Below are 25635 nucleotides of genomic sequence, written 5' to 3'. Positions count from 1 at the left end.
GTTTTCTTCCCTCCCTCCCCACCCTGTGTATCTCATTGCCATTCCATAGAGATTGATCTAAAAATCAAAAAAGGAGGTAAATCAATTCATTCACTGGAATTGCACAATTGCTCATCTTTGTACTCAATCCAAAGAACACGATGCTCAAGTACAGATCCCACTGCATCCATATCTATACCCATATCTATACCCATATCTATACCCATATCTATACCCATATCTATACCCATATCTATACCCATATCTATACCCATATCTATACCCATATCTATACCCATATCTATACCCATATCTATACCCATATCTATACCCATATCTATACCCATATCTATACCCATATCTATACCCATATCTATACCCATATCTATACCCATATCTATACCCATATCTATACCCATATCTATACCCATATCTATACCCATATCTATGTGAAACGATAAACAAGGCCTAATTGTTGGCACTGACCAAGCACCGACCAGGGCTGGACGGCCTGTGCTGCAGACGCAGCTGAACAAACTCCATCACACCTGGCTCCAAACTCCACTCGGGGTGTTCAGAACAAGTCCTTCACCCAACCGCTCCAGCGAAGCCGCAGCGAACGGCGAGCGCGTCCCGCACAACGCGGCTCTGCTGGCACCTCCTCCCCGCCTGTGCCGCCCGCTGGGACCCGCACGGGACCCGATACCCCTCATCACACACACTCCACTCACAGCTTTCATGTCAGCTTACACGATTTTGCTCTGAACAAAACAGGCTGAAGCGATCTCTGACCCAGAACGTACTGGACCAGCACAGAGAAGATGGACTTTTCTCCATGCGTCCCCCCTACGGCTGAGGTTGCAGCCTCTGTTAATTTACAGCCAACCACTTCAGCAGCAGCAGGACTGACACGATGCAATTTTCTGCAAAGGAAGAGGGAATGCGGCTCTTGGCCTTGCGCTTGCAGCATTTCCATTTTGCTACCTGTGCTGCCCCTCTCACGAGGAAGAGCCCCACGCTGTTCAGCACCAAAACCAGCACTAGAAGAGTCACCTGCAGACACCACATCGCCTTTCTATGAACGATCTCCAGGCGCCGGACTCTGCATGTCCGCAGGTGGGAAAGGAAACTGGTGAGGCTGCTGGTTTTTCAGGAGCAGGCTGGGAAGGAGATCCCGCTGTGCTCGTCACGGGGTTCACGCACAGCCCGCGCAGTTTATGGGCAAAAACGAAACCTTCAACCCAAGTGAGAAGCGCGTATGTAAGCGGCAGAAGCAGCAGGTGCTGCTCTAGCCGGAGAGGAACGAGAACTCTCCGTAGGTATGCCACTCAGGAGCCATCATCCGTTATTTCAGGTAACAATCAACAATCCCCTATGCAAACAGAGGTAGCTGGGGGGCAAGAGACCCCAGTGCTTCTGCAGACTCAGCCCAGACGCGTACCTGCATCTTCCTCACGTATGCAAGCGAGAGGAACTTTGCTTTTATCAGCAATGCAGCAGTGAGCAGCTTGGGTACTGCAGCTGTCACTACACTTCACAGTCAGCAATGCCTTGAGAGGGACAGGCTGGGCCGCTGGGTCCCGTACCAACCAGAACTAACACACCCCAGAAAGCGGGGAACTTGCATCCTGAGAGAGGAGAAAGGAGACCGCAAACCCCATAGAGGGATGTGCTCTTTGGAGAGCAAAGAGATGGAAAAACACCCAATGAAAACCTGAGCCAAACACTGCCACAACCAGTACCCCGAGGTAGGTCAAATACCAACAAGTATCTCCTCCCTTCCCTTAAATGCAAAAAAGGATGAAATACTCTTATTGTAATAATAGACCAGTGTATGACGCTGTCCTCTCAAGAGCAGACGCGGGAAATGCCCGTGGAGCAATAACGGTGCCAGAGCTGCTGCCTCTGCCCCCACAGGGACGCATCCTCACCCAGAACCCATCGCTGTCAAAAGGCTGAGCTGAGCTCTTCCAGGAACTTCGGCCGAGCAGTGTGAAATGTCACCTGCAGGAGTACGCAATCCAAACCAATTTAAGCAAAACGTGCAATTTTACACCGTCCCACGCTCGTTCTGCGAGGCCACAACAGCAGCGATTAATCCCGCGCGGATGAACTTTTCTTGTAACAGCAGCTGCGAAGGGGTTGATATCAAATGAAGCGAAAAGTTGGGTGGACTTATTAATGCCTTTATTAGTGCACTCCAAGTGGAACCTCGGGAACCTTTTAACTTCAAGCTCAAAGCAAGACCTCACCGGGAAGGACGCGTGGGCACGGGAAAAGCGCTGGCGGGATTATTGGCTCATTACTGGTGACCTAAAAAGGAAAGCAGAATGGGAGTTGTGCCCTTTCATGTTCCCCTATGATATCTAAAAAAGGGCTGATTTTTTTTTTTCCTTTTCTTAAGAGGGTTTTTCCTCCTTCAACATAACAGGTTTTATACCTGGAGAGCAGATGGAAGGTGACATTCGAGATGTTGTGAAAGTGAAGCCTGATGAGTGGAGAAGTAACACCATTTTTATTAAAATGCTTTATAGCTTTAACATCTAATTAAATCAATGACATAAATGAAGGGTAGGGGGAGAATCCGGTTTTGTTACATTTAACAAACCCGCCCCTTCAATAAAATCAGCAGTTCCTACTCATAAATGAGAGTCTTAAAGAGCCATCCAGCAAAACAGCAAACAATGTGTTTTTATCCTTTCGATTCAATATCACAGTATTCACCTACCTCAGGAAGAGCAAAAAAGCTGAACAATCTCTTTTACATGTGCTCCCAAGGTAAAAAAACAAAGCATCCACGGAGAGAACGAGTCCACAAATCCTCCTCTATCCCCACACAACCTGGTGTGAAACGAGACTGCTGTTAATAGGCAGCTCATCACTGGTGGGACCGTCCCAGACGCAGTCCGGTGTGGCCTGGGGACAGGGACCAGCGGCGTCCCACGCTGTCACACAGCCTGGCCCTGGGGACACCCCGCTGACCCAGCACAGACCTTCTCCCCGCACAAACACCGCTCGACACCCACGGAACAGCCACATCAACACACGGGTCAGTTCTCTTCTGGAGGAGAAGGCAACTAAACCAAGCCCACAGAAGCACTTGTAAAGCGCCAGCACAGGGGCTGCTTGGAAGCACATCCCTCGCTGGCAAGTCCATCAAAACCCAGGAGCCCCAAGGCTTCCAAACCAACACTTAAAGCCCTTAAAGAATGCAGCAAGTACTGAGAAAAAACAAAGTTCGTAGCCCTTAAGCTTAGAAGAAGTTGTACAGCAAAATGGTCACGTATAGAACGGACATTAAATATCAGTTCATCTGAAAACACAAAGCCAAACCTCCAACTTGAGCCTAAAGGACAACGCACAGAGATGCTGCCTCCGTTTTAGGCACCGAACAATTTCAGTGCTCCAGGGCCAGAGCCTGCAGCAAATAATGATGAGCAAAAGGGAAAAAAGCAACAGGCTGCAAGGGTGAGGAGCCAGAAGAGAGCAAGAAGCCTGGAGAAGATCACGGGCCACAGATGAATCGGAGCTGAAAGGAGCAACTTTGCTTTCAAGTGAGATATGAAGAGTCTCACTCCTGGAGACAGCGTGACCACCGGCTCCCGAAAACACACCGCAGCAAACCGTAAATACAGCGTGTTCAGGGAGAGCGGGCTCCAAACAGGAGCGACGGGCGTCAGCGGGAGGCTGTTTGGATGGCCGATGTCTGCACGGCCACGGGGTCAGAAACCCACGGGAGAAGGGGACGGGAGTGTCACCCAAGGCAGGCAGCGGCCCCGCGGGGTCCCCAGCACAAAAAGCTGCAACTGAGGCTTCCCCGACAGATCTGTACGAAAACCCATCGCTACAACCAGCACCGACGAGCCAAAACTGTAGGTGGGAGAAGCAAAGCAGAGGCGCTGGCACCGGGAGATGGGAACTTGGGGCCAGCACCCTCCTGAGCCACACGGGCTGGAGGAGCCTCCGCTCCCAACGCTGCTCCATCCTTCGACCTCCAACTCGAATCCTCTTCACCAACAAACAACACGAAGCCAACACCAAGACGTGCTAAATTTTAGATTAATTTTCAAGTGAGAAGTGTGTTGTTTCATGAAAAATACAAAACTAGCTTTTAATTCCTCTGAAAAATCAATGCAATCCATGTTTTAAAACATGTTGCCATGTGTGATGAAGAACATTTCAAGAAGCAGGAAAAGGGAAAGCATTCTACTCTCTAGAAAAAAAAATACATCTAAGTTTTATTGGACTAACATAGGAATATTATTGCTGCAGTATAACTCAGGAATACAAGCAGCACATGTTTATATTTCAGCTGCAAATGAGGCTCGAAAAGCAGCAGAGGAAAACCTCCGTAGAGAAATGAATTGCTCTCCGGCAGACAGGCTATTCTGAAGCCGTAAAGAGCCCAAAGCAACAGCGAGCGTTGCATAAGCAGCTGCCCCCGCACCCTTCTGCCGGGGTACACACCTGCATGAATAAACACTCACCCAAACATCAACATTCAGAAGGAGGCAGCCCGGCACTTTCCGAAATCAGGGGAAAGCAGACTGGGACTCGTTGCAAGAGCCCTGCCCTGAATACCGATGTGTTACTGATGCCTGGCCCAAAAAGCAGCGGCGCCTCGGGACCCCGCGCCTGGAGAACACCCGACCGCGGGAAACACGGTGTTATCTGGCGGCTTGTGAGCGCGGCACAGGCACAGCACAGGCACGGCCCCCGGCCAGTGGGGCTCTTTCCGCGCTTATTCTAATGATACACATTCAATTACTCGAGAAAATAAAAGAATCAAATCAGAAACATCTGTAGTTTGCTGTATAATTACTGCATCTTCCCCACGGAGGCTGACCTTTGTAACACCGATACCGGGACCTGAAAGGCTCAATGACATGATATTCACGCGGTTTAAATGTATAACATGATTACAAGGAATTAAATAGGCACTGTTATTTTCCATCTTGGTTTATGTTAACGTAAGCGCAGACTTTATGATCTTATGTTTAATCTCTGCGCTCACTGTGTAGTAGCTGAATTTACTCACTATTAGTGGACCCAGACCACTAAAATGCCATGTTTTGATTATATAATCAAGTTGAATACTGGATTCGAGGTTAATATGCAGCCCTGACTTCTACCTGCAATAGCAATCTTTTCGACCACGCTTTCTTCCTTGCTCTCATCTTCACACCAGCTTGTGACTTCTGGATGTGAACACACCATAATGAAACCCATTTCAAAGCCGCACTGATCAGACCGGTTTGTTTGCTTTTAAGCCCTACTCCCTTTAATTTCTCACTTTTGTTATCTCTTGTTTATTGATCTAAACTATCCATTACCGTTCTTGAAAGAGGCGCCTACTGTGAACTTTCCTGGCAGGCGAGGCTGGGCTGCCTCTCTGTAGCTGCCAGAGAAAAGGATGAGCTAACCAAATGTCTTAAATTATTTAAGACCCGATGGGATTTAGGAAACAAACAGCCCACAGTAACTCTGCGATCTCGTCCGGCAGCCCGACAGCGGCAGCGTATATCATACCGGCTGCGGAAAATTAGCTTAAATCAAAGTCTCCGTCTCCTCCGCGGATGAAAGCGGCGTGAATTTAGGAGGCCCAGCGCAGCGTGTTTACATTTGCTGTGTAAAGAGCGCTGCAAGCTAATTGCCTGTCTCTTCCTGACTTTGATGGAAGGGATGCTCCCAGAGCAGACCCAGCGAGCTGCCGTTGCCAGTTATTACGCCAGACTAACATATTAGTTCCTTATCTAAAGAAATTAACTGGGTTTTCACAGACACGCTCACCTTCTAAGCTCTGAAACGGCACGGTACACCTTTCTCAAAATGAACCCTTCTGGTTTTGAAAAGTTATTCTGCAGTCTGGCTTTATCATAAGGGGCAATGAAGATACGGCACAACTTCTAAATGCAGGCAGTTTATAAATACGTGCACGCCTACAGATCCATATTTAATAGCCGCCACAAGGTTTGCTTTGCTACTCCTGCAGGAAAAAACTTGTCACAATAGGTATCGCTCATCTTAAGAGGTAACGAGCAGGACAAACGACACTGAGATACTCAGCAAAATCCCCTCAAGTTCATTACAAACACACATTAATCCGCCAGCGGCTGTAGCGCAGTCCCCTGCGGATCTGGATGGCGAATCCACCCCCAGAGGGAAGGACAGCGCCGGCGCACACGGCTGGCCCTGGGCGCGTTACCTCGCTCCGCAGTGCCGCGGGCCAGCTGGGGCGCCTGCTTCGCCGCCGGGTCCCCGCCGTCCCGTGGGCCGCAGGGCGAGCTGCGGGACGGCTCGGCGCTCTGCGCAGGTGACCTGTCCGTGCGCTCCTCCGGGGCAGCCTGCAGCGTTAGAAATACAAAAACCACAGGCCTATTACCCGTCACCTCAAGCATTCGCCAACATACATTTCGGCTCATCTGTGCTTCACGGTGTCATCAGTTTCCAGAGCGGTTTTGTTACATGGTAAATTACCTCCGAGGTAAATCGGCACCAGCTCAGGAATTGCGTTCTGCCTTGAAGCAACACAAACTTCGACTTATTCTTTCAATCTCTAGGTTTTCTGGACATCCTCAGTATTCCCTGCTTCACGCATTCAGGGTAAGCAAAGCCTGCTTGAAAATAAGGTGTTTCACAGTAGAGGATGCGTCCTGCATTATGTTAATTGACTGCATCCACTTAATAAGCAATATAAATGTTAAATGCATATGTGTGGGCCACAACAGCGTGTAGCAATACAGATTATTACTGCATATATTCACCCATAAAGCTGGTGTTACTGAGCTTTGACTTTGTAAAAGTTTTTACAAGCAATTATAAATTTATGTAGGGTATTTGTTCATCTGTCACCAAGGCAGTGATACATCCCTTGCTCATCGCCTCCACTCAACTGAGAGTTGTAAGGACAGAATACAAATGACTTATCCCGGTCCCCGGCAGCGGGGACAGGACCCTGCTCGGGGCTGCCAGTAAAGGGGTCAGGGTACCCGCGGGTCTGCAGAACGCCAACATTTTTTTAAGTTAGTTTATAACCTTTTGCATTCACGTTTTAAAAAATGAGCACGCTATTTGTAAAGTGTTCTGCGTGTTCAGTGTACCAAACATAACTCTGTTTAAAAGAAAGAAATACATCATTCATGATGAAAAGCTACTGAGCTACAGAGACAGATGATATAAGCCTTGTGATAAATTTGCACCACAGCAAATATATGAACTTGTTTAAATAAATAACTGGTTTGAAGGGTGAAAAACAGACACCCTCCTGGAGGCCTTCGCTGCCTGAAGCGTGGTACGTGTCTGCCCCAAGACAACCGCAGAACTCGCATTGTCCCCGACCCCCCCCCAGCCGTCCCAGGGCTGGTTAACGACCGCAGCCCGCCCGTGGGTCCCCTCGCAGCCCACAGGGCGGACGGCGAGGGCAGCGCAGGGCCTGCCTGGCCTCCAGGGTGCAAATCCATCTCCAGGTGCCACTGACCCAGAGGTTATCAGTACAAGTGCCAACCTGGCCGTCCTGCGCCCCCTCGGAGAGCAGCAGGCGCTCCAACATCTCGGACACCTCCTCCGGGAGCTGAGCCTGGTGCTTGGCGTGGTTGCTCAGGTGGGTCTGCAGCACGGCCGCCTCCCGCTGCTCCGGTCTGAAAGGAACACGAGCACGGTCAGCGGGACACCCACGCACATCGACCCACGCAGGACGCGTTTATCTGGGCAAGGGGGTCAGCGTGCGGTGGGAAAAGCCATTGCACGTTTCGCCCTTGATTCACACTTGTTCTTCTAAGAATGTCCTGAGTGGACAACACAAGAAGTCACCTGTGACTTCAGCAGACACAGGGAGGGTGGGTGGTGTGACCACAGTCACCTCTGTCCCCTGGGTCCGTCCCGAGACTGGGGGTCAGGGGACACTGAACCTTTTCTGCAGCCTCGGGCATACGCCAGACACTCCAGGTTTGTCTTTTCTCCTTTCTCCCCCAGAATTCTTGTTATTATTTTTCTTCAGCAAAAGTGCCTTCTCTTCTAAAGCAGAAAATATAAATACCAAAATCTTGTTTGCCAAAGATGTTTGTTTTTCCAGTTGCTCCAATGAAGTTTCACTGACAGAGGAGTGAATTCCAATTAACTCCACAAGTGTTTGTCCCTAAGAAGCCATTCAGGAAATACAAGAACGTATTAGTGCTCACAGGCATATCATTCTCGCGAGGAGAAGCAGGTATAGTTAAATAGACCATTCTTCAGGGCTCACAAGTGCCCCGATCCTGCTAACACTCGAGCGCTGCTGAGCCTGTAGCACACAAGAAGGTCTAGACAGAAGCTAAGTAAAAAAGAACGGAAATTGTTTTCATTATTGCATTAAAGAGACCTTCAAAAAAAACCCCTATTCTCACTTGTCCTTGTGACATATGCACAGGAAAGAAAAAACCCAACAAAACGTTTTGAATAACCGCAGCTTACTGTTTTTAAAGGCCATGTGCATCTTCCGCTTCACAGAAAAATAATTTGCTTCTCAAAATTACATTCCCCATCCTTACATGTCTGAGACTCATGTGAAAAATGAAGTCACAGAAATCAGTGGTTAGGAGGTGTCTGGAGTGAACAGGTTTCCCTCCCTGCGCGGGTGGGAGATGCTGCAGGCTGGGTGAGGCGGGAGGACCCGGCCCCAGCGCTGCCCAGCAGAATAAGATTCACCACCAGCGGAGGGAGCGGAAAATAACTGAACTTGCTTAATGTTCTCATTTTGAGTCGCACGGCTGCTGCCGAGATGCATAAAGATCAGCACTCAGACATCTTTATTCTGCAGTGCGATCCGAGGTCTGGCCCTGGGTCTGCGCTCTCTGCACCGGAGGCAGCGCTGGCCGGGGGAGGAAAGGAAAGGCAAGGATGTTAATCACACCCACGGGCGAGTTCTGTGTCTGCAGTACCTGGTTTGCCTCTCACGCGCTGCTCTACCTTCAGCGTGGAGTGTTTTCTCAGGTGGGAGGCAGCCATTCGGCGCGCCTGGGAATAAAGCCCGGAGCTGATGAAGGACGGCTGCCTCGCGCGCTTCAAGGTCGCCAGCCCCGGTACAAAAGCTGCAAAATAAAGCAGGTATTACATGCAATGTTTATTTAAAGCCCAGCCAGCCAGCAGCATTTGGGAGGCAGAATCTCTAACGCTTCTCCTGGCTAATGGGGTGAGCACTGGGACAGCCCAGGGGGACCGACATCCTCAAAAGCTGCGGACAGGCCAGGGAGGTCGAACGCCAGGTTTAGCATCACGCCTTCGCTGTTTGCCGGGAGAGGGGACCCGCACCGTGCGCTCGGTGACACCGCCGCTCGGCGACACCGCCACTCGGCCTGGTCCTGCCGGCCCAGGAACCATCTCCAGCTGGGCCGGGGGGCCAGGCCGGTTTGGGAACCCTTCCTCCTAATTCCCTGGAAATCCTCAAACCACCATGTGCTTATGAGAATCCCAGTTTACGGAGGTTGACATATAATTTAACAGAAAATTACAAAGACTTTCCCAGTTCTTGTAATTGAGAGTCCCTGCTGCAGAGGGGCACTCTGACCCCAGTTTTGTGAACACGTGGGTTTCGGCAATTCTCTTTGCTCTTTTACCTCGAAGAAGAAATTTTGGTTTGCTTTTTTCCTGTCTACTTCAGTAAATCATAACAGCATCAGTAGCTAAGAGGATGCTCTCATTCTTGGAAAGAAGTATTTATTTCACCTAAGGGATCTGCAGAGCAAGACCGCAAAAAGCGTCACATTTAAGAACGAGTATTTGTTGGAGTAATTTGCGTACTCATTTCTAAGTGCCATATTTCAGCTCTCCAGTGCCATTAGAACGGGGAAGGGGCGGGAGGCAGTGTTTGTTTGCAGGAGCACCGGCCATTTGTCACCGCCAGAGCGAGGACCCCGGCTCAAATCTCAACAGGCTCCTGCAAAGCTGCTCGGTAACGGCCTCTCGCCATCGCTGACCCAAACCCAGCCAGAAGCGCGTGAGCAATCAAGGACAAAACGATCACAAGCACCACATCGGATGAACAGCAGCGAGCAAGAATATGGGGACAGGGTGAAGGCAGGGGCAGCGGGAAGGTGGCAGCTCGTGGGGAAGCACGTTAACCTGAGCAGCTCCGCCATGCCTGCAGTCCCTGCATGTCCACCCTGGTATGGTGCCCAGCGTCGGGGGCTCCTCAGCACCGCGTCCTCGATGAGCCACAGCGCCCGGAGCCGTCCTGCCAGCGTCACCGGGCCGGGGGAGACCGGGGAGGCACCCCGCACGCCGGGCCGAAGGGGGCGACCGGGGAGACACCCCGCACGCCGGGCCGAAGGGGGGGACCCAGCTGCCACAACCCACCCCAGCTGCAAAAACACCCCCCCCGCTGCAGCCTTTCAGAGCCAACCGCAACAATCGCGCTGCTTAAGCTCTGCAGAAAGAAAAGAGCACACGAGCAAACAGATCACCCCAAAATCAGGCAGGGCGCGAGACACTGCATTGAAATTACCCCGTGCCCGGTAGTTTAATTCCTTCACCTCCACAATCGGAATAAATCTGGTGACCACCTACAGGTACGGGGACATAACGGGGACCTCAGAGGGGTTCTGATGAAGCTGCACCTCTATAATGATGCAAATGAGGACTTAACCACTGAAACAATCTGCAGGCTAATCCTCCAACAGAGGTGTAAATGGCTATTCAGGCCCAGCCCTGCCTGCTTTGTGGGGGCTTCCCAGGCCAGGTCTCACCAGCAAGGCCCAGCTGGGCCTGCGCCCCCACAGCCAAAAGAAAGATGATTCGGTTTTCTGCATGCAGAAGCTGACATATTTACACAGTTAACCCTGGCTTACACTCCCTCAAGTCAAAGTCTCTGTGCACAGAAACTTGCGTGATTTTTACAGCCGTGTTACACTACACCAGAAGTTGTGTTTTCCACTGGGCTGTTAGGCAACAGCGAACAATTAAGTGAGAACTGCAGTGAATTTAGTCGAGTTTCCTAGACATTTAATAAGCAAAACAATACCAGGGAGATCACATATGCAGTTAAACAGCGCTTTTTCTTTTCCCCCAGGCTCACAAACCCTGTATTTTAGCGGCCGGCTCGTTTCCCATTGTTTTCCTCCCCCTGGGTGGTCCTTCCAGGGTGCCACTCGAGAGGGATACAATAATAAAAAGGGAAGGGGAAGGAAGGGACACCAACATAAAGAAAAACAAAATGTATGACAATCTGCAGCAGGCTACGGATCAGAGGTCAGCAAACAAGAGGTCCTTCTCTTTTACAGGTTGCTTCCTGGAAACAGTCTGATTAAGCTGACAGCTTGAATTATGTGTTACATTTTGTAATGCACAATCCATCTGTGCTAAGTCCTCTTCAATGCAGCTGAAGCAGCACAGGCATAAGCTCTGCCTTTTTCCACCCCCTCAGCACAGGCCTTAAAATAGTCATCATCTTTCTCTGCGCTAATGCTCCCAGACCCTCGCTCCCCCCGGGTTTAAGCCCTTAAAGAAAGGGCCGGGTGCTGCAAGGAATGGTAAGAGGATACGGAGCCTTTCACCTCCGGTTCAGCAGCTCAGAGCAGCAACGAGCAGCCGAGGACCGGAGCCATGGGCTGAATTCACCTGGCGCAGGGGAATGGGGGCGTCCTCAGGGAGCCCCAAGCAAGGCCCTGCTCGCCAGCGGGGAATGGGCTGCAGGATGGATGGAAGACACACAATGGGGCTCTCGCATGGCTCTGAGAGGTGCATGTACAGCCCTGATGAACGCAGCCGCCGGCAGCGCTCCAAAACACCGAGCTGAGTCACTGAAAATGAATATTTCAGGAAATAAGGCAGCAAAATCCCAGCACCCTGCTGAGAACTGTGACCAAGGCACAAAGCTTACAGTAAACAACCTCTCATCGCAACTTCACCTTTCTCTGGTTAATAACCTGATGAGGTTAGCATGATGGCCATTCCTCTAGCTGGAAAAGGCCATCTGAAATTAGCCTGAACACACCCAGAGGTAAAATATTAATATGACCTGCAAACGCTGTAGGGAAAAAAACCAACCAAACAAAACGCAATGGTATTTCTGCAGTCAGGTCGGAAAGAGATTTTATCCCAAAATAAAAACTTGTGACTTCCTGACATGCACCAAGGGTTTTGTTTCGCCTTTTGGGTGAGCTCGGATCCCCGCACACCAGAGCTCCTTTCCCCTTCCCCACTCTGCCTAACATCAAACAGGGCACTAAAAGCGCCTGAAGGGCCCAAAGACCACAGGCGAGGGACGGTGCTGTGTGCAGGTGCCGCGGCAGCGACACGGCCGCATCGGGAAGGTCCGCGCTAAAGACCGTTCCATTTAAGAGCACAAATATGCAGAGTTTCGCGTAACTCGGTGTATTTCTTCAGCCAGCACAGGAATTCCGTGAGAGAAAACCGCACAGACCGAAGGGACATCGCAAGACCTGCGATATTCATTTTGTGAATCTGTGGTATATCTTCAGACTCAAAAAAGTCGCAGTTTACGTAATTGAAATTTGCCTACTAACAACCTGGAAACTTTTCCCCAACATTTTGAGCTCATGAATTACTTGGCAAGACTCGAGCGTGCTCGTTGCACTTCACACGCACTGGGAAGAGGCCATGGAAAGCCCACCTGCTACAAGCGCCACAGCACGAAGGCTGCTTATCCTCTCCCGAGACCTTCCCCACCTGCCACCTCGCAGAGTTCATCTGCATTTTAATTTTCAGGTAAAACAAATTACAATCCGTATCTGTTCTGCAGAAACAGCTACCAGTGGCGATCCCACTTGCGTGGCCTTGAGGAAAGGAGGCATTGAGCCTGGCACAATGCGAGAGGAAACCTCCGCGTTTGGTTGCAGCCGTGCTCCGCAGATAATGCGAGCAGTGAAACCTTCCGTATAATTTAGCTGGGCTTCAAGAGCATTGCACAATATTTTCATCAGTTCACGAGCAGCGAGGCATCGCCAGGGAGCGAACAAAAGGTTAAATTAGCATCGCTCAGCTCTGACTTCTCTCGCAAAGGCAGGTACTCTACGCAGCTTCCCCACAAAGTGTTATGATTAACAGGTGGTACACAAAGAAAAACTGGGTAAAAGCTATTTAGATGTAAATTAGATGATGTTTCCATAGCAAACAGTCTGATGCAAATGTGAAATGATAAAGTTGCAAAGTGTATATTGATGACTACTAGTTTCTGCTCAACTGTCATCTATTAAAACACAAACTAATGTTGAAATCAGTACCTAATACAACACGCACATGAATGCAGGAAGAATAAATGCATTAAGCAGACTAAAAAGCTGCAAACAACCAAAACTCCTTCTCTTTCGTCCATGGTCGCTCCCCAGCACACAGGGATGGGGCAGGAGGGCCGGTCCTGCTGCAATGGGTACAGAAGGTGGGGACGCAGGGAGGGTGACAGCACTTGGCATGGGAGCAGAGCCAGCGCTGCCATGCGACCTGGGCAAACCCCGCACCGTCCCACGGTGGACACGGCCCTGCCAGGATGGGGACACAATGCCCCGTCTGCCCAGGGCATCGCACGGCTGAGAACCCAGCTGTGATTGATCTGCAGCTGGTACTCGGTATTGCAGATGTCACCAAACCCCACCGCTTTCATGTGGCTGTGAGGGACAAGACGAGCATCTCTGTGTCGTGCTTTCCCCATTCTCCCTCTGCTATTTCCAAACAAAAAGCTCAAGGAATTTATCTGACTAGCAGTTTTAATCCTCACAAAACATGCTGTTCGGTAAGTTAAAGGTACTATTAAATCAACTTGTTGAAATAAGATTGGCTTACATTTAAAGGCTGTTGATTGCATTTTAACAAGCATTTTAACCTTCCCCAAGTCTGACCGAGTTACCTGAAGCCATTGAAGCACTAGCGCAGAGGTAGCGAGATACTAAATACACAAGAAATTTGCCCAGGTGTGTGTGAGCTTTAGTGAAAGGGCCTCCCACCACTGAGGAACGAGTACAGGCAGAGACAGACAGCCGGACATACCTGTGCGGTGCTGAGCGGGCCCAGGGCAGGGTCTGGGGGTGCAGTGGGGGGCCCTGCGCAGCACAGGCGGCCCTGCCCCGCTCCCCGCCGGCCGCTGGCAAGGCCGGTCCCCGCGGTATCACCTCCTCCGTGCTCATGGGGATGGGGGGCTCAGCGCTGCTCTCCCTGCTCGCCGCCTCACAAGGCCACCGGGTACTCAGGAGAGGCTTTGGTCCTGGAAATTTAATAAAAACAATCATTTCAACACATCAACAGGACCAAGGAGTACATCACAGCACAGGGAATTAAACTAAGAGCGAAGAGGAGCCTCCATCCCTGTGCTCTCCCTTCAGGGTGGGCTTCCCTGCCCAGGGCCCCTTGTCCTTCTGCGCTGCTCTCGCAAGGGGGAGTCCGGGCAGGCTCAGCATCTGCGGCGCTGGGGACAAACCTGGCGCTCCCCAAATCAAGACACCAGCTACTTCACTAAATCATCTCTGCAGGAACCATGAAGCAGGCAAGATGGAAAAAGCTTTTCTTAAGAGAAAAAAGTGCATCTGGGAAGGCTACTGCCATACACGTTTTTTAAACCTTGCAGAAGAAATGCGTGCCTGGAGGCTTTCAAACTCTGCACGCTAATTGCCTGCTCTAAAGGAGGAGAGCACAGGGCTGAATCATGCTTCTGAGACGACAGATACACGCTACTTATCTTTTTATAGAATGCCAAAAGTTAATGGACCAGCTAGTGCTGTAACAAATTAGTACTGCTGCAGAAATCCCCCGTTTTGAATAAAATTCACCATGGGTTTAAATGGAGCAGCATCCTCACACCTGCTAACGCCACAGCACCAGCGTTTCTGCTGGTCTTGGTCACGGGCTTTCACTGGAACTGAATCCCTTATGGTTTATGCCAAAGAGCAGCTGCTGCCAGGATGGGCTCTCCTAGAGCGCTTTCCGATGTGTGAAGGAAGCGCGTGCACCAGAAATGTCACCGCTCCGCCTGCTGGAAACCAGGATGGAGAGGACAGGGGGGTTTCTCCACCTTGAGGGGTGGGAACCCTGGGGAAGGGGATTTGCTCCCCGCCGCTCCAGGTACGGCAGAGCCGAGCGGCTCCAGCAGCTGCCGGCGTCCGCACCGCGGAGGGTCGGGCTGTGCGGGGCCGAGCGAGCGGTCCCTGCGCACAGCAGCCGCACAACACGCGCTTGGCAGCGCACAGACATAAAAAGCCCCCCAGGCGGTCTGAGGTGATTACCGCGCCGTTTGAAACAAGCTCGTTTTGATTTTGAACCCGACTGCAGAGCTCCTCTGAAGGCAGAGATACCACATTCCAGAAATTAAACGCGCGTCTCTTTCCCTGGCACGGCGCTGGTCACCGCGGCCCTCCCCACGGGCTCGGCTGGGCTCCTTCCAGCTTTCATCAAATGGAAAAGGGGCAAACGCAGCAGATGAAAGAAAATGAGAGGCAAATAAATTCCTCAGGGAAAGAAAAACGATCGGAAAAAGAACTCAAGGAAGAAGATGCCAGAAAAGCCCCAAGAAGTAGCACAGAAGATCATCTGATGGGGATGCCAGCTTTCCTCCATAAAAAACCCACCATCACTACAGGAGAGCCCGAGTCCCTGCATCATTAGGGTTGCCGCCAGTTTCCGTTATAAAGAGCTCCATTTTCACAATTGTTACGGGGCTTGGAAGACCAGCCTAAGTTGAAAATTGCTATGTTAACTGGCAAGGCAGGGGAGAGTATTTCTGCAAAGTCTTATAAAACAGGAATAAACTGTTACTTTGCGACGAATCTTTGTCACTGTGACTTCAAAAACACACCCATTAGCTTACTTCAAATGAAGTAACCAGGCCAGTCAAATGGGAGAGAACACATTTGGTCAAGATGGGGAAAGAGGACATAGATTGTGTGATTCTGTGTGAAGCGCGTGTTGTCCGGAGCAGCAGCGTCCGGGCTGAGAGGCCTGCACCGCCTGCCTGGGCACCGCCAGAGAACCAGCACCAGGCAACCCGGCCACGCTGACCGACCCTCAGCTGGCGCTGCCAAATCCCGTTTCAGAAACGGATGGATTGTCGAGCAAATGCATTTGAGGGAAAAGGAAATCAACTCAAACCAGAAGTGACTGACTGTGCCAGTGAAGCAGGTTCACATTAAAGCTCTTAAAATGAGGCTGAGACTACTTCGGGACAGCACTGAAGAAGTCTTCCCTTTCTGAGAGTGGAGCTGCACAGGTGCAGCCCCCAGCAAGCCCTGGCCTCTCCGGATGAGCGGCCCGGGAGCAAACACACTCAAAAGAAAAGAGAAAAAGAGAGCGCTGCTGTGCTTTAACCAGGGTGCAACACACACAGGGAAACCATGTGGGTTGGGACAAGCATGGCCCAGCACCAGGCAGAGCCACGGGCATGTGCTGCTGTACCTGGGACGCTTCCCCGCAGCCGTCCCTCCTCCGGGGAGCCTGGTTTGGGGTCGGATGCTGAGGAGATGGGCTGCTTGGAGCTTTCCTCACCAGCTGCCGGGTCCCGGAAACTCACTGCTCCCTCCGCTGATGCGCCGCTCCCTAAATCAGCACTTCTGCCGTGCGGACCGAGCCCTCCGAGCGATGGAGAGCACAGGGACAGGCCGGGCGCCGAGCGGCTCTCTGTGGGTTGGAGGGGTCTCTGCAGCGCACCCGAAGCCCCGGCGGGCGAGACGGCGGCCCTGGTGCTGACAACTGATGGGCGCCCAGCCCGCAGCACCTGCAAAACACAGGCAGGGGACAGCTCAGGGAACAAACAGGCACTGCCTTGCAAACGGAGCTTCTAGAGGATTGCATGTTGGCTTCTGGGGAGAGAAAGGTCACAGAATTCAATTATTTTGTATAGTATTGCTGTTACACAAACATTTGACGCTCATTTCTTGCATCCCAGTGTGAAAACAAAGGCTTGGACCTCAATGGAAGCTCCATGAGCCAAAAAGCGCACCGGACCCCCAAGCCAGCTAACAGGGACCGAAATACATGAAGGACTCAAACTAATCTAAACTGTAGCTGGTTTTTACAAACAGGCAAACTTGGAGCATTAGACTCCTGCAAAGGCTTAAGAAGACCCTGCACCAAACCATGATACTTCCATCTACCCACTGAAATCACTGAAAACACTGACGTTCCCGACTGGAGTGGAACCCTGTGGGCGACTGTGCCCGTGGTTCCGGTGCCACAGCACCCTGAAGCCAAACTCAGCATCGGGACGCACTGCGGTGGCCACAGCACAGCTGCGAGGCCACGAGAACGGGGCAAAAATCACTGTATTCATTGCTCTCCTTCTGCTCTTTCCTGCCTGTTGAATCACACCAAAGAGGAAGAACGGCTGCTCAGATAACACCACGGAGGAGAAATCACATTTTCCACGAGGAAGCCATGCGCACCAAGCAGAAAAGTTTTGAATGGCACTTTGATCCAAGAACTGTTGAACCCACATAAAACCAGTTGCAACAGTATAACCACTCTGGTTCTAAATGCCAGTGTTTTCATACTTGCCTTTTTTTCTTTGTAAACCTACTCCATCGGAACAAATTAGGAGTAGTGGCTACTGCCACCACTACTACTGAAAGGTCACCGCCAGTTTATGCAAAGCCAAAATTAGCTACCGTAATACCATTGCTCATACTAAGCAGGGCTTACTTTTCAGCCCCAAATCACAGCGGGACAATTTACAGTCACCTCCACACCTCTCTCCTCTCTTTGATTGCCTGACCTCTTCTTGCCACACAAAGTCGGCTGCCAAGCCCAGCTTAAAGCAAACAAAGGCATCTTGTCTAGTCTGTGACCACGTTTCATTAGAAAAAGCTCAAATTCCACGTAACAAGAAGCAGAACAAAAAGCCGTGAAGTTATTTTAAGAAAGAGTAAAGGTTTGCTACTCTGATTAAGTTCACAGCTTATTCCATCACCACCACTCTCGGGTTCCTCCTAATTACTTTTCAGGGCTTGGATTTGCTGCTTTAAAACGCATCTGGCAAGCACTTTCTGGATGTCACAGCTCCTGGACGCAGTGTTCCAAAACAAAGGCAATTGAGACAGGTACGAGTGCCTGGCGCAGTCATAGCAGACTCACATCTAACGCGCTCCTCTCTGCCTGCAGGAAAATCACCTCTCTTCACTGCCTTTGCATTCTCAAAGCAAAAGTATGGCAAGATAAGAAATAAAACCCCTCCCATCAGGAGTTACACAAGGGTCTGGTCTCCCCGGCAGCAGAGTCCCACACGAGGGAGAGGTGGTGGAACCAGGGCTCATCTTCTGCCGGCACCAGGCGTCACTGTCACCTGCCGAGACCCCTTCTGGGCAAGGGCGCTCTGCCCCCCGCAGATATTCCCACTGAAGGTGGTAGGAAACGGGCACAACAAGGCCAAAATGAGAAAAAGGAGGTGCAGGATAAGATTTTAGACACTGCACACAGACGAGGCAAAAGTACACAAAATTTAGTTGAAGTTACCTTTGCATTTACGGAGGGAGACAAGAAGGGGAAAAAAGGGGACAGAGGAGGAAAGAGTCCACAATCAAGCTATTGACTGTAATGCAGCACAAAGTGACACAATTGGGTACGCACCGAGTTCTTGTACTGCCCAAACCTGCTAACAGTTTCTAAAAGCCTAAGTCGCATCGCGAGCCTTTGATGTTCTGTTATTTCTGTGAACTTTTCCACAGGTTAGAAATCACATCTCCTACACCGACGGCTTTTAATTGAAAAATCTAGCATTCAAAATAAACTCACCTTGTCATGAACATCTGAATTGAAAACGTAATTGGCAAACTGCTGGAGGCCTGCTTATATAGGTCAAGGTTGCTCGGGTTCATTGCTTTGTATATAACAGTTTAAAGAATGCTCTAAATTCAAGGTTTTTAACTTTTTAATCTGTGGGGAAAACTTGCTATAAACTCAGATTAACAACTGCTAATGCACTGAAGAAAGAAAACCAAAAACCTTCCTCCTACTATAAAAACAAAATAGTGTGGCCTCTGTTTCTTTTCTGATAAGAGTCTTAAATACCAAACATTTAACTGCATAATAACATTTACTGGCAGCCAGGCAGCCTGCTTAGCAGATACATAAAGCAGGTAAAAGGAGGAAAAGTTAATTTCTTGGCTGAATGATTCCATCGGTAGCTATAGGGCAAACTAGAAAGTCTTTTAGTAAAGTAGCAGTTGATTCTTCTATCAATCTGCAGCACACATACTCTTCCAAGGAATGCATTAAATATGAAAATCATATCCCGTTATCATCTGTTCCCAGCTTTCAGCCCCGTAAGCTTTCCTTAATGAATGCGGCAGCCTCGGGGACCAGCGCGCCGCTGGCTCCTCTGAATAATGGAGCGGCGCGGCCGGCCTGCCATTACAATATCGGCGGCTGAGGGGGTTTCGCACACAGTCACAAGTGACTACTCTTGCCAGCATGCTCCAAGTTATTACAAGATGTTTTCAGACATTTCATCTGAAAGAGCTTTGCCGCTTTTAGTGAAGAAAACAGCCGTGGTCTTGAACTGTATCATTTATATGGAGATAGGAGGAGGGATTAGAAGCCTGCATTACTGCAGATATATAGCGGAATACATTTAAGTATTCCTTGTCAGTCTTTTTGTCTGTTACTCAGATACGCAATCCTTTTGCTGCTTCTGAGAAAAGGTCAAAATGCACAAAATTATAAATATGCTGTAGGAATCAGGTGCTGCATTAAAAAACTGTATCATTCATTAATACTTCCTCTCAGTCAAGACTATTTTCACGCTATTTGGCACAGTAGCTATAAAAACCAACGCAGATTAAATTAAACCGTTCTCCCCACTTTTTAATCCCAGTTCCACTTTGTACCCAGGTTATTCTACTTCAGTCGGGCACTAAACGCTATTTCACACTAGAAGCGCCACGCCGAGCGCACTCAGCACAACCTCTCCAGCGGAGCTCAGCACCCAGCACAACCACCGCCGTTCCCCCTCGTTCCGCGTTACCTGCTCCCTGGCCGCTCCCTCCTTGCCACCCGCCGCTGACGAGTCGCCCTCTCGAAGTGATGACGCCCTTTTAATTTCTCTTTCATACCAGGCCTAAATGGGAACAAATCTGTTACATAAAACTGAAGGCAAAAAACCCCCACCACAAACCAACAATATTACTTTGCAAATTGCAAACGTTTAAATGTAACATCCTAGCAGCACTTTTCACTTGGACAATACGCCAAAACCCAGAGATCCCATTTCCTCCTAATTCTTCTGTTCCCCCAAACAAACGACGTGGCCTGCACACAATCTTCTGCAGGTTTTTAATACGCATTTAGAATTTGGCTTTGGTTTCCATACATCACCTTACAACTCACTGAGCCATTGCAAGGAACGACACATGGCAGATGTTGTAAAGAGCAACCCAGCATGAAAGGCAACTTGCTGCAGTGTTCCTGACAAACAACTGCAGAAGCCTTCACCTCCACTCCACTGGTTAATTGACCGAATGTAATGCATTCAGAGTCGGACTCCTGCTTAAGAGCCGCGCACAGGCAGCACCTATAATTAATCCCGTTCGCTAGTAATTGTAAACCCCAATAACAAGTTACACAGGCCCTGAATGAAAGCACTTCAGTACCTATTCTGCATCAGGTAATACGCACGAAAATAAATCTTTAAAACAATTAACTTAACCAGCTCGGCGCTTCGCTCCAAGGGTGCTGCTATTGCCCAGGTAATGGAGGCTGCTCCGAAAACCGTACACACGTTTTAAGAAACAAAAACTACCCACATGAGAATTAAAGCTGCTCAGAATGAACTCATATAACTACTGGATTTTCCTGAAAGCTGAAGTGAATTTACTTATACTCCCCAAATTACTGTACAAGTCACAGACACACAAACACAGGGGGGAAAAAGAAAAAGGGAATCGTCAGAAAGAAATTTTGCCAGCTACAGCCACCTAATAAACTGTGCACATAGCTATGATAAAACACCCCTAAAGGGCATTCTCCCTCTATTCACAAAATATAAAGGGAAAACAGTAATCATTTCTTTCTGTGCATTCCCATAACAGATTAAATGATCACACAATCCACAACAAGGGGGCTTTTCCTAAATGTAACATGGAGGACACGGCATCAGCGTTGCGTCCAACAGCTCCGAAATACCCGTCTAACCTGGTAAAACTAAAAGGGACGGCACAGGAACATCCCAATGGGAGCTGTGTGCAGTGCTGCCACCTCTGCGGCTGCACCACAGCGACCAGAGTCCCGGCTCATCTCAAATTCCCACCCACTACTGCTTTAAGCACCCCAAAACATACCATGGGGTTTCACCGCTATCTGAATTCTTGATGTGCATAATACTCGGGCAAAACCAATTTAGCAACCTGGAAACAACAGTAAGCACTAATATATTAAGGCTTATAGAAAGTTACTTCCATCTTCTGATTCATCTCCGAACTCGAAGTTTTCAAATGAGCTTCAAACTCATCGAATTCCTTTAAGAGGGCCTGGTTTCGCACACGAGCTCTTTTTTGTCGTTCCTCTATTTCTTTCAAGTATTTTTCCAGCTTCATGCGTTTCATTTTAATTCTACAGGGGAAAAATACACTGTACTTAAAGAGTTTGAAACTAAAGCAAACCCACGTACGACAACAGCTTTTCTTCAGGCACGCACAGACCGACGCTCACGCAGGAGCTGCCCCCAGCCCCAAAGGAGCAGACGCTCCTCTGCACCAGCACCCAAAGCTCCCCGGACAGGTGACAGGATGTGGACCTGCAGAATTAAACCAGGGGCTGATACGCTAAGGATAAGCACGTTAAAAAACTCCTGCAAACTTGTTTGAAATGGATTATGTTTTAGTCACTCTATCATATTAAATCAAATGATAACGGCGTTTAGAAGAACGTGCTCTGACAGTCACACGAGCTGCCATGAAGGCTGCGGTTTCACCACCCCTTTAAGCCACCCCAAATCCACACTCCCACCCAAAGAGGCACCGTGCTCCAAGCCTCTTTTGGGCCAACACTGTCTGTTGTGTGGCCACACGGCAAATTAGGCCAAGAGTAATCCAGCTGAAAATCCATCTAAACCAGTTCTCACCCACCCCAAACCAGATGCGCTCCCAGCCAGACCTCTTTTCTCACCTGGTTGTTTAGGTTTGGCAGTGTTTTGTTGTTTGGCTGGGGTTTTTTTCAGTTGTTGGTGTTTTATTTTGTTTTGGGTTTTTTTGGTGCAGACTAGATAGGCAATTTACATTAAATAGATGACGCAGGAGCTGTCCGAGGAGCAGGACCACAATCTAGAACATCCTCTAGCAGTTCCCAAAACCAGCAGACTATGACCCCTGGACTTTCCAGCACAAACTACGCTACAGTGATTTTGTAAAAGTTGCATAAAACTAACCTGCATGTTAGTTATTATTAACTACTACTATTACTAATTATTATCAACTACTAAAATAAAATTTCAGTATCAACAGAAGAAGGTAGTTACCTTATTGCTGAAGTTATTTCATCCATATCTTAGAGACAGGAATCTTATACTTAGCATATGAATTTAAATGTATCGTTCTAAAAAAACTTCAAGATAACATTCCAGAAGCATTCCAGATACCCAAGTCTTTGTAATGGAGATAAAATAACTTTTAAGCAAGCTTACTGGTAGGCATCAGACTGTATGTATCCCATCAGCTTTCGTTCTAATTCCAGCCTTTTGGCTTCACTGGAAGAGAACAAACAACATACAGTAAGATAGGACTATTTCACAGTTTAAAATAGAGCATGGTACAAGCACAACCTCTTCAGAGCAGAGAGCATGCTTTTGCTAGACCGGTAGCCTTACAGACCGACCTGCCAGCCAAGCTCACCACCAAAAACCAAACCACAACACCAATAAAACCACGCAACCCTCAAAGCTTTTGCTTCTCACTGGAACGAGAGCTGGGCTCCTGCAAAGGGAGAAGATGCTTGATGTGTCTATATCCACACAAGACTCACCGAAATAGCCACTTTGCAATGTGGCATTAAAGCCAAGTACCTCTGCAGATGTGCAAGCACTGCCTGCCAGAACTCGCCAAAGGAGAGCAAAGAAGAGTAATCAACAAAAGTAGTTGGAGTGGTGAAAACTCCACGAGGCCACGCGTATCTGCCCAAAGCAATGCAAGGGGACAGGCCCACGGGGCTGATCAGAACAAACGCCACCCCTCACCTGCAAAGAGAATGTGTTTTCAGGATGAGAAACGAGTAAGGTTGATGTTATTGAATAATAACAAATGGCATCCGAAGATAAGCAATAACAACAACAATCAGTTGATAAGGCAGAGGCTTCCAGTAGATTCCCATTACAAACATTGCAACAATCAACGCAAGTACCCCCAGATGCTTATTAAAAACTCATCTGAAATTGTTATTAGCCAGACAGGCTGCACACGTGAGTGATATGGGCACACCCGAGACCACACGCACCCATGTGGCCAGGGACGCTTATCTGGGGATGCGTGCGCTCCCCACAAACATGTCCACGTCGCCCCACACACCCCCAGCTCCTCCCAGCTGCCCGCACAGAGCAGAGCACGGAAACCCTTTCTGCTGCTCAGCCCGGCAGATCAAGGCTTCCATTTCACCATCTGATCTGCCACCGGCTGAAACAAGATTAGGTTTTCATGTCATGTATGCAATTTAAAAGCCACGCTTCATCTGGGATCTCATCCTTTCAATTTCCTTTTACATGATGGACAGCTAAGCAAAAGCAGATTTCAAGATCTTGTTTTTACACTTCTAGAAGTAATTTTCATGACTCAATGAAGAACACTGATATCCTGATGGACGTAAAAGCCGACGGATGCAAACAGCCATTGGCTCCCACCCTATTTCCCGTTCCCCAGTACCATGGGTCGCACATCACGCTCCTCAGCTCCTGAAGATCGTTCCCTCTCCGCCAGCGGGGTTTTTCGGTGGCCCGTTCATTAGTCCGCACTACAGCTATTCAGGCAGCATGTGAATATATAAGCAAGCTCTTCTCAAGGCAAGACACAGCAGCATCAAAACATCAGGTCAGAGCCTCTCAGCGCCTGGGTGTCATCCTTATGGATGCCCAAGACGGTCACCGCACAGCTTGCGGTGTTCTGCGACACGGCTCCATGCAAGCGCTGAGCTCGAGGGGATGGAGGCCTCAGGCGTAGCTCTGCTCGCCCAGGTTCTGCCGGTTCCAGCAGTCCCCTCGTGTCAGCACCAGCAGTGCAGCTTGAAGCCCCACAGGGATCATTCTGGCTGCCCCACTGCACCAACACCACCTTTTTTACGTGAAAAACCAAAGTGCTTGGCCTGTAAATTTTATCCGTTTCGCATTAGGTTAAAATGGTGCAAACAGCCAGTTATCAATTTTTTCTTACACAGGTAAAAATAGCACACTTCAGAACTTTTCAAGGATCCAGGTGGCTCATTTTCAAACAACCCTGAATCTTCAGTCTACAGAGAAAGTGTTAGTTTGGGATTTGAGAGCAGAATTAAATTCCCTGGTCAGCCACAAGCTCTCTCTAATCTCTGGCATTTCACCAGGCATCGATCCGCAGTGGTATTTGATCCCTCACCTCCCATTTAAACCAGCAGGACTAAGAAGCCTCAGTATTTTCTGAGATACCAGCTCTCTTTGTGCTTCAGCTCCGCATCCATAATGCGGGAACAGCGGCACTCCTGTCACGACACCCTGTTGAGATAAGTACATAGCAAATTGCGCAACACTTGGGCACAATGCAATCTTCCCATACAAGTAAGAAACGTTATTTTTACCGTTGTTTTTCTACACCAGTCTGACATTAAATCAACTGTTGAGCGCTGAGCTGGATCCACCTCCCTATCCTGGAGCCTGGGCAGAGGCTACTGGAGGAGCCTCAGGCGACGGTGCTGGGTCCCCTGGGTTAGAGGGGCCTGTTCAGCACCATCTTCTACACGCCACTGGTACCAGCGGGTATTTCTGGGACCGTCACCCTACCTGGTTTGCATTCACTGCTCAAGACATCTCAATATTTGTACACATTTAGTGCAAACCACCCTTAGCGTGAAGTTGCTGGCCTCCCTGAAAAGCCAGGCTAATTGCAAAGTTAGTCCCAGTGTTAAGTACAGCACTTAACTACATAATTTATTTACGTCATCGTCATCGCCCACAGCGCTCCAACCCTGCCCTTCTCACCAGCCGCCCCTGAAGAGTAAGTGCCGAGCAACCACAACACGGTCAGGCCTGTAGAAAGCACACAAGGCAAACTCTCTGCCCCATTTCACTTATTAGACACTTCAGACCTAATTCTTCATAATTCTGCACACAGCAGAGATACCACTCACCTCTGTACAGAGACCTATGCATGCAGTAACTTTTAGATTCAGATTGGGCAAAGCACCAGCATCAGGAAACAGAATACGGCCAATGAAGTTAAATGTGTAATTTAAGGTAGAGTTACAGGGTTTTTTGCACAAGTCTCAAGGCAGTCCATGCTGGCTGTTCATCAGGAGCTTCATATCTGGCAGCTAATTTCTCAAGCACTTCAGAGTTTCAGTATTTGAAGAAAAAACAGACTTACGAGAACAGGTGGAAAAGAAACCTTCATGAGAACTCACCCCTAGCTCCCCACGAGTCAGATGGGGACACAACCAAGCAGCAGCTTCCTCCACCACGTTCAAGCTCCGGCACATAGGGCTTAGGAGTCGTGGCTCATTGTTTGCTCAAGTACAAGTGCAGCC

The 25635-nt window shown here is 49.3% G+C and overlaps 1 protein-coding gene across 8 annotated transcripts in view; it reads right to left on the bottom strand.

The window, feature by feature from the left end:
* KIZ (kizuna centrosomal protein) overlaps nucleotides 1-25635 on the bottom strand; it is a 110853-nt gene that overhangs the window by 8571 nt on the left and 76647 nt on the right. For 2 of the 8 annotated variants that reach the window (XM_071805582.1, XM_071805580.1), the window contains exons 2-9: nucleotides 22562-22624; nucleotides 21336-21492; nucleotides 19910-20002; nucleotides 16348-16666; nucleotides 13954-14167; nucleotides 8895-9044; nucleotides 7484-7616; nucleotides 6185-6323 (exon numbers count right to left, since the gene is read on the bottom strand). In XM_071805582.1, the coding sequence (XP_071661683.1) occupies nucleotides 6185-6323; nucleotides 7484-7616; nucleotides 8895-9044; nucleotides 13954-14167; nucleotides 16348-16666; nucleotides 19910-20002; nucleotides 21336-21492; nucleotides 22562-22590 (1234 nt within the window). In that variant the 5' untranslated portion in view covers nucleotides 22591-22624. Of the gene's footprint in view, nucleotides 1-1910; nucleotides 2821-6184; nucleotides 6324-7483; nucleotides 7617-8894; nucleotides 9045-13953; nucleotides 14168-16347; nucleotides 16667-19909; nucleotides 20004-21221; nucleotides 21493-22396; nucleotides 22514-22561; nucleotides 22625-25635 lie in introns of those variants that run through there. The other 6 variants (XR_011738038.1, XR_011738037.1, XM_071805581.1 and 3 more) reach the window with 6 other exon arrangements.

The sequence above is a fragment of the Patagioenas fasciata genome, chromosome 3 (genome assembly GCF_037038585.1).
Source record: "Patagioenas fasciata isolate bPatFas1 chromosome 3, bPatFas1.hap1, whole genome shotgun sequence".
NCBI lineage: Eukaryota > Metazoa > Chordata > Aves > Columbiformes > Columbidae > Patagioenas > Patagioenas fasciata.
The sequence above is the reverse complement of the archived record's forward strand: the minus strand, read 5'-3'. Positions and strand labels throughout refer to the sequence as shown.